At 74.0% G+C, this 14,492-nt stretch overlaps 1 protein-coding gene across 1 annotated transcript; it reads left to right on the top strand.

The window, feature by feature from the left end:
- The first annotated feature begins 261 nt into the window (after window positions 1-261).
- On the top strand, window positions 262-12,433 carry ASPG (asparaginase). The gene is given in 14 exon segments (XM_084907513.1): window positions 262-361; window positions 364-434; window positions 1,233-1,316; window positions 1,582-1,708; window positions 5,132-5,244; window positions 5,602-5,784; window positions 6,218-6,331; window positions 6,751-6,864; window positions 7,854-7,949; window positions 8,152-8,315; window positions 9,960-10,046; window positions 11,390-11,489; window positions 11,746-11,814; window positions 12,242-12,433. Coding segments are annotated over 14 exon segments (1,428 nt in total). The 5' UTR covers window positions 262-276; the 3' UTR covers window positions 12,263-12,433.
- The last annotated feature ends 2,059 nt before the right edge of the window (window positions 12,434-14,492 follow it).

The following is a 14,492-nucleotide window of genomic DNA, read 5'->3' as shown; positions in this document are numbered from 1 at the left end:
GAGGCGGTGGTGGAGGCTGTCCCCCGCAGCCACCTCCCCCTGCAGAGCTGGCCAGCAGGGCGGCGCCGGAGGACCCTCTTCCCCCCCCCCCCCCCGCGGGAGCCTCACCTGGGGAGGGGGGAGGGGGGAGGCTAGTCCGGGGGAGGGGGAGGGGGAGCCCCTCTCCAGGGAGGGGGCAGATGGGGGCCCGCTCCGAGGGAGGGGGGAGGGGAGGAGGGAGGGGGCAGATGGGGGCCCGCTCCGAGGGAGGGGGGAGGGGGAGGAGGGAGGGGGCAGATGGGGGCCCCGGTGAGCCCGCCTGCCCCGCAGACGCACTACGAGCACTTCCACGGCTTCGTGGTCATCCACGGCACCGACACCATGCCTTCGCTGCCGCCGCGCTGGCCTTCGCGCTGGAGAACCTGCGCAAGACGGTGGTGCTCACGGGCGCCCAGGTGAGGCTCCGGCGGCCGCGCCCCCCTCCCCCTCCTCCCCTCATCGGCCCCGGGGCCCCATCCCCCTCCCTCCCCTCATCCCGCGGCCCCCATCCCCTCCTCCCCTCATCGGCCCGGGGCCCCCATCCCCTCCTCCCCTCATCCCGGGGCCCCATCCCCTCCTCCCCTCATCCCACGGCCCCCATCCCCTCCTCCCCTCATCCCGCGGCCCCATCCCCTCCTCCCCTCATCAGCCCTGGGCCCCCATCCCCTCCTCCCCTCATCCCGCGGCCCCATCCCTCCTCCCCTCATCCCGCGGCCCCCATCCCCCTCCTCCCCTCATCGGCCCGGGCCCCCATCCCCTCCTCCCCTCATCCCGCGGCCCCCATCCCCCTCCTCCCCTCATCCCACGGCCCCATCCCCCTCCTCCCCTCATTGCCCGGGGCTGGGCGGCAGGGGTGGCCCCTGGGGGGGGCAGGAAGCCGGCGGACGGGTGGGGCCGGGCTGGGCGGTTCTCGGGGGGCAGGGCCCCCATCCCCCTCCTCCCCTCATCGCCCGCACCCCCATCCCCCTCCTCCCCTCATCCCGCGGCCCCCATCCCCCTCCTCCCCTCATCCCGCGGCCCCCATCCCCCTCCTCCCCTCATCGGCCGGGGCTGGCACAGGGGTGGCCCCTGGGGGGCAGGAAGCCGGGCGGACCTCCCCAGTGGGGCCGAGGGGCAGTTCTCAGGGGCAGGGCCCGCGGACCCCGCTCTCCGCGGAGCTGCTGGCCCCTCTGGCCCCTCCGTCCGGGCGCAGCCTCAGCCCCGTGGCCTCCCAGGTGCCCATCCACGCGCTGTGGAGCGACGGCCGCGAGAACCTGCTGGGGGCGCTGCTCATGGCCGGCCAGTACGTGATCCCCGAGGTACCCCCCCCCCCCCGCCCCGGTGCCGGGCGGGCGCTGAGGGCCCCTCCCTGCGGCTGAGCCCCGCACCTGTACCCAGGGGGACAGTCACCCGGGGCACACTGGTCCCGGCCCCCTGCCTCCTGCGCCCCGTGGGAGCTCCCAGGCACACCGCCCGCCCGGTGTCCTGAGCCTCCGGCCGGCCGGGCCAGGAGTGCCCCACGCAGGGCCGGCACGGAGGGGGTCGGCCGTGTCACCGCGGCCCCCTCTGCCCCCGCCCCCGCAGGTCTGCCTGTTCTTCCAGAACCAGCTGTTCCGGGGCACGCGGGTGACCAAGGTGGACGCCCGCAAGTTCGCCGCCTTCTGCTCCCCCAACCTGCCGCCCCTGGCCGTGCTGGGCGCCGACATCACGAGTAGGCGGGGGGGGGGGGGGGGGGGCGTGGGGGAGGGAGGGCGCCCGTGGACCTGCAGGAGCTGGGCGGGAGACTGGGTGGAGCACCCACCACCCCTGAGCTGGGACAGCTCAGCTCGGCTCTGCCCGGGGGCGGTGGGGTAGGGGTTGGGGGTGTGGGATTTGCCCTCGTGTTTCTCCTCCTCCGGGGTCCCGCTGCCAGGAGGCCCCAGCCCAGGAGGCCCTCTCAGAGGCCATGGCTCCGCCATGCACCCTGGTCCCGGGCCCATCTCTCTGTCCCCGGGCCTGGCAGGCAGCCCGCACCCTTGTCTCCAGCAGGTCATGTGTCCTGACCCCGGGGCACACCCCACCCCTCGCTTTGGGCGTGCAGGCCCTGGTGACCCCGCTGTCCGGGTCCGAGGCGGGCCTGGCCCGCGCCTCTCCCCCCTCCCCCCGGCAGCCCTCCTGGGACAGGCCGGGCGTCCCCGCGCCCCTGAGACAGCCGGCTCCCCCAGGGCCTGCCCGCCCCCCGCCGCCCGGTGTGTGCGGGACACCCCCCTGCTGGGCCTGTGCTTCCTGAGGGCTCAGGGGCTCCCAGCGCCTGTCCCGCCCCACCCCCTGGCGCCCCTTCCTGGGGGCGTTTGGGGCCCTGGGGCCTCGCTCCTGGGGGTGCGTCTGTGGGACACACAGGACCCGCTCTTCCGGTTGGCCCGCCTGCCTGAGCGTCCGGCCCGCCCCCACGGCCTCTGCCCCGGGGGTCTGCAGGGGCGGCTCCCAGGGGCCGGCAGCGGGGAGCCCTGAGGGCTCAGGGTGCAGCCCTGCAGGGGCGGCTCTTTCCCCGAACGGCTGAGAGCCTTAGATCTCAGGTCAGGACACGCTGCGGGTCAGGCACTCAGGCACGGTGACGGGCAGGTCCCTCTGCAGGGGGTCAGGGAGGAGGACCCCCTGGGGGGACCGAGGTGGAGGGGCGGGGCCACCCGGGAGGCACTGGCGTGCCCGGAGCCCTGACTCCCATTCCCGCTGGGCCCACCCCGCCCATCCCCCCGGGGTGGGGGGGAGAGGCCCAGAACACGTCAGTGCACCCCATGCCTGTGCAGCGCTCCCGGGCTCCAGGGGCTGGAGCAATCCGGGGGGGCTTCCTGGAGAGGGCGGCACAGGTGCCGGCGCCGACAGAGGCCTGGCTTCCCTGCTCTGCTGGGTGGTGGCTCTCGGCCCCTCTTGCCCGTGGTGTCGGGAGACCCAGCCGGCCCAGGCAGGAAGGAGCAGGGACCCTCCCCGCGGGGGCTGAGTCACCCCTCATCGGGAGCTTGGGAGCGGAGCCTGGCGGGCGCGGAGGAGGGCGCTGGGCCCCGGGCCCCGGCTGGGGCCGCCACGCCCAGGCCGGCCGGCCGCGGCACAGGACACCGGCTCCGCCAGGCTGAGGCTGGCCTCAGGGAAGAGGCCCCGGCCCCCGCCGGCCCCCGGCCCGGCCCCCGCCTCTTCCCACCGGCTGGAGCGTGCGGGTGTGAGAACCGGCCTCGCCCGCCAGGCCGTCTGGTTTGGCAGCTGCTGTTGAGAAACAGGGAGCTGTGCCCGGGCCAGGGTGTGGCTGGCGGGGCCCTGGGTGCTGGGGCGTGGGCGGGCCGCGGGGGCTGCTCCACGCTGGGCCCCTCCGGGGGCTTGTGTTCGCACTGCCCTCCCCGAGGCCCCGCAGGCGGGGGGCGCGGCTCAGGAGGCCGGCGGGAGGGTGCAGGGGGGAGGGGTGCGGGGTGCTGCGGGCCTGCCCTGCCCGTCCGGGGGGGGGGGGCGGCCAGCGCCTGACCGCCAGCCCCTGACCCCCACTGTGGCCCCGCTGTCGGAGTGAGGCACGTGGTCCCTCTGGGCCCAGGAGGCCTCTCCCCCCTAGTGGCGGGCAGCGCCTGGCCGGGCAGGACATGGGTCCTGGGCGCTCAGGGGGTGGCCGTCTGTGGGGACGTGGCCATCTTTGTCTGTGAACCCCTCCCTCCGCAGCCATCGCTCTCCGTGGGGTCAGGCCCCCTCCACCCCCCCCCCCCGCTGTCCTGTCCGCTCCCCCGCTGGGCCAAGGGCCCTGAATTAAAGCCCTGCCCCCAGGTCTCTAGCCCCGTGGTCGGCAAACTGTGGATCGCAAGCCACACGTGGCTCCTTGGCCCCTTGAGGGTGGCTCTTCCACAAACACCACGGCCTGGGCGAGCCTGTGTTGAAGAAGTGGAAAGAAGAAGTTTAAGTTTAAAAAATGTGGCTCTCCAAAGAAATGTCAATCGTTATCCTGTTGGTATTTGGCTCTGTGAACTGAGGAGTTTGCTGACCACTGGGCTGGCCTCTGTCCTCCTGGCCCCTCCCGGCTGCCCACCCTCCAGAGCCCCCACCCGTCAGCGCCCCCTGGAGGGCGGCGTGGCGGGAATGTCTCGGTCCTTATCACGTGTGCGTTGCTCTGGCCTCTGGCGGGGACGGCGAGTCCTGGCGGCCTCGGCAGGGCTCCCCGCTCTGGGCCTCCTGTCCCGGGATGGCCGGCCCTCGGTGCCTGTGTCCGGGACGGGCTCTGACAGCATCGGTGCGGGGGTCAGCACCCCCTCCGCCCACCCAGGCCGCGGGGCTGAAAGGGCCCCCCTGGGCATGGGCTCCTGAGGCTCGCAGGCCCGACCCCTGCCCAGCCCTCAGCCCGGGAACACCGTGGGCAGTCCTGGTGGTGCAGTGGCCTTCAGACCGGGACCCCGAGCCTCTGCATGGCGGCTTGAGGGGCTCCGGCCCCAAGCATCTGCCCCCCACCCACAGGGCCGGGACCCCGTCACCCACCCTGGCAGGGGAGGGGAGGGCTCCCATTAGGCCTCGAGGCTTTGGGGTGAATCGATGGAGGCTCACTCATTCACTCATTCATTCACTCATTCATCCATCTTCTCAGCTGAGGCAGGGCAGGTGTAGGCGGGGGCAGTGAGGCTGCTGTTCTGAGAAGGCCACCCCACTTCTCCCGGGGTCCCTGCAGCAAACAGCTCGGGGTCCTGTGCTGGGCCCCTCTGCTGGGCCTCCTCGCATTCGCACCTGCTGTTCCTGCCTCCACTGCCTTTCCCCCCACCGCCTGCGCAGCCGCAGCTCCGACAGGGACCCCGGGCCGGCCCAGCCGCAGCTCAGACAGGACCCCGGGCCTGCGCAGCCGCAGCTCAGACAGGGGACCCCGGGCCTGCGCAGCCGCAGCTCAGACGGCCCCGGGCCGGCTCACCCAAAGGGCCAGGCCCACCTCAGACCACGGGCCTGCCCAGCCGCAGCTCGGACGGCCTCCGCCTGGGGTCCTCCCCGCCCAGCACTGTGCCCGGGGCCTGGCACACCCCAGGGTGTTCGCGAGCCGGGCCGGGCGTCGGGGGCCGGGGCCAGGGGAGGCTGGGGCTCTGGAGACGCCGGGGGAGCGGCACCAGGGCCCACCCGCAGGGCCCACCCGCCCCTCTGTCCGCAGTCAACCGGGAGCTGGTGAGGAAGGCCAGCGGGGGGGCCCGGCTGGCGGTGCACAGCCGCATGGAGTGCGACGTGGGCCTGCTGCGCCTGTACCCCGGGATCCCCGCCGCCCTGGTAGGTCCCCGCACCCCCCATGCCCCGGTCCCGGCCCGCGGCTGCCCACGGCCTGCCGCCCGCCCCGCCACCCTGTCCCGGTCGGGTGGGGGACCTGCCCCTCCCCCTCCTCAGGGCAGGGGCCTGGCCGCACGGTTTGGGGTGTGCGTTTGTAACGGGACCTGCACGTGTGCTGAGCTGTGGGCCTTCCCCAGCCCCGGCTGCTGGACCTCCCTGTGCGGGCGGCAGAGCGGCGAGCCTGGTGCCCGGCGGGTGGGCTGGGCCGGGCGGGAGGCGGGCAGTCCGGAGCAGGGCGGGCGGGGGCTCCCTCCGGCCGCCGCAGGGCAGGAGCCGGGCCTCACGCCCTCCTGCCTGCAGGTCCGGGCCTTCCTGCAGCCGCCCCTGAAGGGGGTCGTCATGGAGACCTTCGGCTCCGGGAACGGGCCCACCAAGCCCGACCTGCTGCAGGAGCTGCGGGCGGCGGCCGCGCGGGGCCTGCTCATCCTCAACTGCACCCACTGCCTGCAGGGCACCGTGACCTCCGACTACGCCGCCGGCATGGTGCGGGCACCGCCGCCCCTCCCTCCATCACCCACCCCCAGGCCGCAGCGGGCATGGGGGGCGGCCTGCAGGGGTGGGCGAGTGCACAGGCCGAGCGGGCATGGGGGGCGGCCTTCAGGGGTGGGCGAGGGCACAGGGCAAGCGGGCATGGGGGGGTGGGCGAGGGCACAGGCCGCGGCGGGCATGGTGGGGGTGGGCGAGAGCACAGGGCAAAGAGGACATGGGGGGGGCCAGCCCCCAGGGGGGTGGGCGAGGGCACAGGCCGAGTGGGCATGGGGGGGTGCGGGAGGGCACAGGCCGAGCGGGCATGGGGGGTGGGCGAGGGCACAGGCCGAGCGGGCATGGGGGGTGGGCGAGGGCACAGGCCGAGCGGGCATGGGGGGTGGGCGAGGGCACAGGGCGCACCCACCCAGTCTAGCCGCCCTCCCCGCAGGCCGCGGCGGGTGCCGGCATCATCTCGGGCTTCGACATGACGTCGGAGGCGGCCCTGGCCAAGCTGTCCTACGTGCTGGGCCAGCCCGGCCTGAGCCTGGACCGCAGGAAGGAGGTGCGGCCCTCAGGCTGTGGGCCCGTCGCGGGTCCTGAGGGCGGCCGGGGTGTGACACGGGGCGGGGGCGGCCCAGGGCTGTGTCTGCCTTCGGAAAGGGGGCAGGGATTCGGGCCTCCCATGGTGCAAAGGGCCGGCTCTGGGGCCCCGGCTCCCGCACCCTTTGCCGACCCCCCACTTGTCCTTCCATCTTCTCGGGGAGCCTGAGGTCGGGCACACACAGAGGCTCCCCAAACTGCCCCGGAGAGCCCTCACCCCTGGCAGCCCAGGCACGGCCACCAGGCGCTCTGAGCCGGGAGGGGGGAGGGCGGCTGGCCTGCAGGCCTGGCGCGCAGGCTGAAGGCTGGAGCCCGGACAGGGAGCCGCAGGCCCGGGCGCCCCTCACCGCAGTCCACGGGGCTGCCCTCCTGTGCCCCCAGCTGCTGGCCAGGGACCTCCGGGGAGAGATGACGCTGCCCGAGGCGGACGCCGGCCGGCCCCCCCCTGAGGGCAGCCTGGGCCTCGGGGTGGCCCAGCTCCTCAGCCTCAGCCAGGTACGCCCCGTGGGGGCAGGTCCGCGGAGGTGCCGCTGGTTCTGGACCCCGGTCCCCCGTTCACGGGCCAATGCACAGCGGGAGGGGCTGGGGTCCGTGGGGCAGTGAGGGAGGAGCCGGGCGGCCGGGAACCTTTGTGGTGTCGCTGGTGGGGCGGTGCCGGCTGTGGCCCTGGTGCTGCTGCCCGTGCGGTGTGGGTCCTGGGGGCTGGGAGGCCGGGGCCGCCAGCTCAGGGGTCTCTCAGCTCCACGGGGTGAGGCTCCAGGCCCCACGGCCTCACCGGCCTCGGGCCCCGCACCCCGCACTCTCCTCCCCTCTGGGCCAGGCTGCCAGGACCAGGGAGGGGCAGGGAGTGGGGCTGGGGGCCAGGTCTGCAGGGGAGGCTGGGGCCTCCCGGTGCCCATCCACACACCCAGCCTCGGGGTGACGGGAGACCTGGCATGGGGGCCCGGCAGGCAGCAGGGTCACGCCCGTGCCTCAGTTTCCCCTCTGTCCTGGGCGCTTCGGAGTGTCCCTGCGGCTCCCCGGGTGCGAGTGGCCTGTGGTCAGGCGGTTGTGGCCGGGCCGGGCCCCTGGCCTCCGGCGCCGGCTGAGCCCCACGATGCCCCCCCATTCCGGGGGCAGGGGCTCCGGAGGCGTGCGGAGCGGGTTCTCCTGGGGGCCGGCTCCTTCCCGAGAGCCCGGCGCCTCGTCAGGGTCGTGCGTCCCGGAAGGGGGTGCGGGAAGCGGCCTCGGGGGCAGGGACCCTGGTACAGCGGGTGGCGGCCTCACGCCCTGCGCTCTCTCTGGGGCACCCCCACCGGGCCTGGCCCCCCCCGCCCCTCAGCACTCTGTGGGGGAGGGCGTGGGACGTGCCCGCGGGTCCGGGTTATTTCGGGAGAGGGCTCCGGGGTCTCAGGGTGGGCGGTGAGGGGGGGCCCTGGTGGAGGGCATCCCAGGGTTCCCCCAGGGGAAGGCGGGTCCCAGATGCTGCACCCCCCCCCCCCCAGGAGATGGACGCTGTGCGAGACGCCCTGGCCCCCAGCCTGGCCTGCGCGGCGGCCCACGCCGGGGACCTGGAGGCCCTGCAGGCCCTGGCAGAGCGGGTGAGCCGGCCGGGGGGGGGGGGGGGGCAGGACGGTCTTTCTGGGGCTCCACGGCCCCCTGGGCGGGTGGCCGGACTGGGCGGCCCGCTCAGCGAAGGAGCAGTGGCTGTGCCGGGCCCCACCCCGGGCCCCGCCCCTGCCTGTCCGCCCCCCCCCCCCCCGGTGGTCCTTCCCCGTGGGAACACGTCCCTGCGTCCCCCAGGGCGGCGACCTGAGCCGGGAGGACTTCCAGGGTTGGACGCCGCTGCACGCGGCCGCCCGGAGGGGCCAGGCCGCCGCGGTGAGCCTGCTGCTGCGGAGCGGGGCGGCCGTGGACGCCCGGGACCCCGAGGGCCGCAGCCCCCTGCTGCTGGCCGTGCGGGGAAGGTACGCTGCGGGCACGGGGCGGGCGCCGCGGGGGCCTGGGCCAGCACCGCCCGGGCGGGCAGGTGTGAAGCCGGCTGTGTGGTGCCCGGCGCCGGGCTGGTGGGCGGGTGCCCTCGCACAGGCTCGGTTCCTCCGAGGTGGCCTCACCCCGTTTCTCAGCGGCAGGGCCCAGCCTGAGGTGTGTGTGGGCTGCCAGGGGCGTCTCCTCGAGGTGGGGGCAGAGGGGTGTCCTGCGGGCGGCAGGGCCTCGGGACGCGCTGGCCATGGGGCCGCACCGGTGGGGCCCCGTGATGCCTCCAGGAGCTGCCGGCCCTGCCTCCCTCCGGGTCCGAGGGCCTCCCTGGGGCCTCCCCGCCCGCCCAGGCCTGGCCTCTCCGGGGCGCCCTCACCTGCCCGCTGGGCAGTCAGACCCGGAGGGGCGGTGATGTGACCGGCAGGCGGGCGTGGGCCCGGCGCTGTGCTCCCAGCGGCGGGGCGGGGCTGCCCGCGTCCTGCCATGGCCTGTGTGCGCCGAGCTGCCCAGACACAGCTGTGTGCGCATCTGTGTGAGCACGCGTGAACACGCGTGTTGGGCAGTAACCTCAGCTTTGCTCTTCGTCCCTGGGGAGTCTTCCCCCCAGGAGGCAGAGCCCCAGCCCCCGCCCCGCCCCCGCCTGGCCCGCCCCGCCCCTCAGCACTCTCTGGGGGAGGGCAGGGGCGTGCCCGCGGGTCCTGGGCTATTTCGGGGAGGGGGCTGCGGAGTCTCAGGGCAGGCGGGGAGGGTGTGGGTCCTGGGACCCTAGCCGGTCAGGGCCCAGTCCTGGTGCCCCCCTCGCTGTGGGCCCCGGTGGGGTGCACCCCTGGTGAAGGGCTCACCCGCCTTCCAGGCTCCTGTGAGCACGGGCCTCAGAACAGGCCTGGCGGGGGCAGGGAGCGGGGGCCGGTGGGGGACGGGGGGGCACGGGGGCCTGCAGGGTGTACCCCAGCGCCCGCCCTGGATCTGGCTGGAGCTCACAGGGGCGGGGATGGGTAGCACAATGAGATCACCCCACCCGGGCCCCGCCCTCCTCCCCACCCTCCTGGCTGTCACAACACCCCCCAAACCGGTCTCCCCGCCACCCCTGCCCACCCTGCCATGCCCGGGGCGGCTCCGCGGGCTCTGGCAGCGTGGGGGGCCGGGCTGGGTCACACCCTCCTCCCAGCCTCCTGACAGGGCGGCGGCCGTGGGGGTTGTGGTCTGCCCGGACCCTGCGGGGAGGGGTCTCTGCCCCCCACTGCAGCGGCTGCTCTGCCCTGGCTTCTGGGCCACACCCGTCCTGCTCCCCGTGGCCGGCTCAGCCCGGCGGCCGGCGGGGCCTCTGACAGCCGTCCACACCACCTGCCCCGGCCACCACCGCCCACGTTCGTCCCCTCCCCACCCCTGACCGTTTCCCAGGCCCAGCGCAGCCGGGTGGGTGTGCGTGGGGTGAGCAGCTGGGCGTGGGACTGGCCCCCAGGGGGGCTGTCCCAGGGGCTCACAGGTGCTGTGGCCCCGGCACGGGGGGCGGGAGACCCCGGGGGGCTGGCGGGCCCGCTCTGGGGAGCCTGGGTGCCCGGACCAGCGGGGGGCGGGGTCTGGTCTGGGGCAGGGGCTCTTGCCGCTGTCTCAGCCCCCCTTCCCTGCAGGCACCAGGGCACCATCCGGCTCCTGCGGGCGGCCGGGGCCTGCCTGTCGGCCGGGGAGCTGGAGGACGTGGGGACGGAGCTGTGCAGGTGAGGCCCGGGCTGGGGCGGGCGGGGCAGCCGGGCCTGCGGGCAGCTGGGGCGGGCCGGGGCGGCCGGGCCTGCGGCGGGGGCACCGTGCCCGTTGCCAGCATGGCCGATCTCCCAGCCGCCCTGAGCGGCCACCTCCGCCCGCCTGGGGGACGGGCCCAGGGCGGGTGGGCCCGGAGGCCCCCGGAGGGCAGGCCAGGGCTCCGGCGTCCCTGGGGCCTCCTGGGGGTGCATGGGCCCCGCCGCTGCCCCCTGCCCCGCCAGCGGCTCCCACGTCCGGCCCGGGCTGCCCACAGCTGGCCTGGGGGGCGGAGGCGGAGGATGCACTGGGCAGCGGGGAGGACAGCGGGGCGAGGCTGTCCGTGTGGCTGGGGTTGGGGCGCTGGCCGTGGCCGGGGTGTGCTCCCTGAAGCTCAGAGCCCGGGCCCGGGGCCAGAGACGACAGTGGGGCCTCGGGACGCCTGGCGGGGGGTGAGGAGGGGTGAGCTGCCGCTCGCAGGGAGAAGACCTGAGCTCTGTCCCGTCACCCACCCCGGAGCCCAGCCTCGCCCCGTCCTGCAGGCTGGCCCCTGCCCTGCCCCGTCAGGGAGGGTGTGCTGGGCTGGCAGGCGGGCGGGGCGGGCCCGGAGGGAGGGGCTCGGGCCGCCGCAGCCTCCGGTCTGGACTTGGAGGGACTTCTGGTTCAGGGCTGCACCCACAGGTGGGCCCTTCGGCCTCATTAACAGATGGGGAAACCGAGGCAGCGAGGGGCCGGGTCAGCCAGGTCCCAGAGGGGCTGGTGGGCCACCCACAGGTCACCCAGCACCGCCGTGGGGACTGCTGCGGACTGGGAGGCGTCACTAGGGCCACTCTGGGCGGCTACCCCCCAGCCCCGCACCCCCAGGTCCCGGAGCTGGGGGTGGGCTCCTGCAAGAGGGCAGGGGCTCGGGGCTGCCACCCGCACCTCCTCCTTCAGGCTGCCCGCCCCGCCCGGCGAGGCCCCCGCGGTCTGCCTCCCTGACGCTCCGGGCCGCGGGCCCCGCCCAGGGAGAGTGTGTTGTGAAATGTGAAACTGGCACAGCTCTCAGTGCGGGGCGGGTACGTGTGTCCCGGCCTGCTTTCCCGTGTGTACATGCTCCCGCGTGCACCTGTGTGTGTGTGCGCGCGCATGCGTGTGCACCCCTGACCTGAGTCACAGGCACCCGCACCGGGTGAAACCAGCCCCGGTGCCAACGCCCGCCCCGGCCTGGCCCGGCGCTGCGGGGCCCGCTGTTCGGCGTTGGCTCTGCGGACGAGGACGCGGCAGGAGGGGGAGGGCGGGGGCCAGCCGGCGCCCAGCAGCCCTGATGCCCGCTCCCCTCCAGACTGGCCTCCAGGGCGGACGGCGAAGGCCTGCGGGCGTGGTGGCAGGCAGGGGCGGACCTGAGGCAGCCGGGCTACGACGGGCGCAGCGCCCTGCGCGTGGTGAGTGCCCCGGGCTCCGGCCGCCGCCTCCTCCAGGAAGGCCTCCGGGAAGCTCTGCACTCCCCCGCCGCCCCCCACCAATGCCCACCCTCTCCTGTAAACACACCTCGCACGGGGAGCCCGGGGACGACAGTGACATGTGGGCCCTGGTGTCTGGGCAGGAGGAGGGGGGAGCGGGGCCCTGGGCGGGGCAGGTCGGGGGAGCCAGGCGGCGGTCAGCGCCCTCCGGCAGCCCTCCCTCGGCTCCCTCCCGCAGGCGGAGGACGCTGGGAACCTGGAGGTGGTGGCTCTCCTGCAGAGTCTCCAGGGTGCGGCTCCGGGGCCGGTAAGTCCCCCCAGTAAGGGCTGGCTGCTCCCTGCCCCGTGGCCAGACCCCCGGCGGGCCAGAGCCTCTCCTGTGGGCGGGCACCCACTGTGTAGGGGAGAGGGATATGCTGGGGGGAGATGGGAGCAGTCAGGGAGGGCTGCCTGGAGGAAGGGCCACCTCAGGCCTCCTGGATTCTGTCCTGTCAACCCTGACAGACCTTCCACAGCCCCGGAGGCCTGGCTACCCACGGCCACGCAGGTCCGCCCCGTGGTGCTCGATGCCTCTGCTGCGTGTCCTGCCGCCCTGACCACTTCCCCCGGGCCCCTGACGGGCGCCCCGCTGCCGCCCGGGCTGTGCCTCCTCCCGCCGCGGCTCTGGAAGCCTCCGGCTGGCGGGTGTGATGGGCCCTCCGTCTGCCCTGGGCTAAGTAGGCCTCTTGTTTCAGGAAGTGCTGCCTGGTGTCTAACCCGAGTCCGCCCGCTGCCCATCAGCATGCATTCCTGTGACCTGCAGGGGGGTCGCGGGCACCCCGCCCCGCCGCTCTGACTGCTGCGCCCCCGCTGCCGGGACTGTCCTGTTCCCGAGACCGGCCTCTGTCTGTGTTGGGCGACGTGACAATAAAGTCTCAGGGACACTCCCTCCGGGTCCAGCGCTGTGTCTGAGTGTCTGAGTGTGTGTGAGTGTGTGTGAGTGTGTGTGTGTGTGTGTGAGTGTGTGTGTGTGAGTGTGTGTGTGTGAGTGTGTGTGAGTGTGTGTGTGAGTGTGTGTGTGTGTGAGTGTGTGTATGTGTGTGTGTTTGTGTGTGTGAGTGTGTGTATGTGTGTGTGAGTGTGTGTGAGTGTGTGTGAGTGTGTGTGTGTGTGAGTGTGTGTGAGTGTGTGTGTAAGTGTGTGAGTGTGTGTGAGTGTGTGTGTGTGTTTGTGTGTGTGTGTGTGAGTGTGAGAGTGTGTGTGAGTGTGAGAGTGTGTGTGAGTGTGTGTGTGTGTGAGTGTGTGTGTGAGTGTGTGTGAGTGTGTGTGTGTGAGTGTGTGTGTGAGTGTGTGAGTGTGTGTGTGTGTGTGTGTGAGTGTGTTTGTGTGTGAGTGTGTGTGTGTGAGTGTGTGTGTGAGTGTGTGAGTGTGTGTGTGTGTGTGTGTGAGTGTGTTTGTGTGTGTGTGTTTGTGTGAGTGTGTGTGTGTGTGTGAGTGTGTGTGTGAGTGTGAGTGTGTGAGTGTGTGTGTGCAGGAGCGTGCCAGGCCCTGCGGGGTGTGTGCTGGGGGTGGGGAGTTGGGGAGAGCGGTCCCCTCCCCCATCGCCCTGTCTCCCGCCTGAGGGCTGTTCCCTCCTCCAGACGCCCTCTGCCTCCGTGGGATCCCCTCGTTCTCAGAGCGGGAGTCACCTCCTCCAGGCAGCCCCCGCGCACACGGCTCCCTGTGCCTCCCCTGGAGCCCTCTCCGGCCTCGCTGCCGGTCTGCCCGGGGCCCTGCTGGGCCGGCCCTTCTGTGGGGTTCACTCCAGTCCAGGCCCATCTGCCGGGGGCCCTGATTACCCCCAACACTGAGCGCCGCGGCCAGGACGCCTGCCGGGGAGCCTGGTTCCGGCGGACAGATGGCCCCCCTCACCCCCGTGCCCCCATGCCCTCAGGGGTGAGGTGGGCGGGCAGGCCCAGGCTGGCGGGCACTCCGTCCTCAGCGGCCCAGGTGGACCTGAGACCAGGCGTCTGGTCCCCGAGCAGGTCCTCTGTCCACCCACGTGGTCCAGTGGGCAGGGCACACCCAGCTCGGCCCCACCTGTGACTCTGTCTGGGCTGCCCGGGGGCTCCCTTCCCCTCCCTGAGAGGTCTGGGGAGCCAGGCTGCCTCCTTCCTGTCCCCCAGCACCTGGTACCTCTCAGCTGCCACAGGAGGCACCTGTCCGTGTGCCCCGGGCCGAGAGGCTGTGCCCTGCAGATTTGGGGCAAAAGCATGACCTTGGCACCCACCATGCAGCTGGGGCCTCTCCCAGGTGGGCCAGGCCGGGGGCGGCGCCACCCGCGCCCAAGGCTCCTCAGCCTGGTTCCCAGGCCCGGCTGGCAGCGCCCGGATCCTCACCCAGGCTCGGTGTGCCAGCGCCTTGCACAACCAGTCACACCACGTGGGCATGGTGGGTCCTGGGTCTCTGCCCCACACCTGATGGTGGGGGGAGGGGCCGCTGGGGGAGGAGGGGGGCTGCTGCTGCTAGCGGGCTGGGACCCTCAGAAGCCTGAGGGCTGGGGGCGGGGCCACACCGGGCCCCTCCTCTCGGTGCCCCCCTCTGCCTCTGGCCGGCTCGGAGGGCACTGGGGACGAGGGGTTGTGAAAGATGTGTGGATTGTCACCCCACAGGGCCCCGCCCGCCGGAGCGGGTGCCGGCCTGCTGGTGCGGAGCCCGGTCTCGGGCTGGGCCTGCGAGCTCGGGACGCCCACTGTCCTGTGTGCCCCGCGGAGGAGACACTGCCAAGTGGGTCACGGGCGCCGGGGCGGCACGGCCAGCAGATCCGGCACTCCCCCTTGCCCTGGGGCCGGCGGCTGACCCCGTTCTCAGGCCCCCACACCCCGGGGACACGGAGCCCTTGGGGAGCGGCCCGGGACGGCTCGGCCTCAGAGACCTGGAGGAGCCGCAGGCAGAGAGGGACGGCTTCTCGGGCTGATCCAAGTCCGGCCAGGTCGGCTCCTCTGAGGACACCAGGCTGGCGCCCTG

Source organism: Pipistrellus hanaki (genome assembly GCF_964339955.1).
Source record: "Pipistrellus hanaki genome assembly, contig: scaffold_138, whole genome shotgun sequence".
In the NCBI taxonomy this organism is placed as follows: domain Eukaryota; kingdom Metazoa; phylum Chordata; class Mammalia; order Chiroptera; family Vespertilionidae; genus Pipistrellus; species Pipistrellus hanaki.
This window is presented reverse-complemented; position numbering and strand designations above follow the sequence as displayed.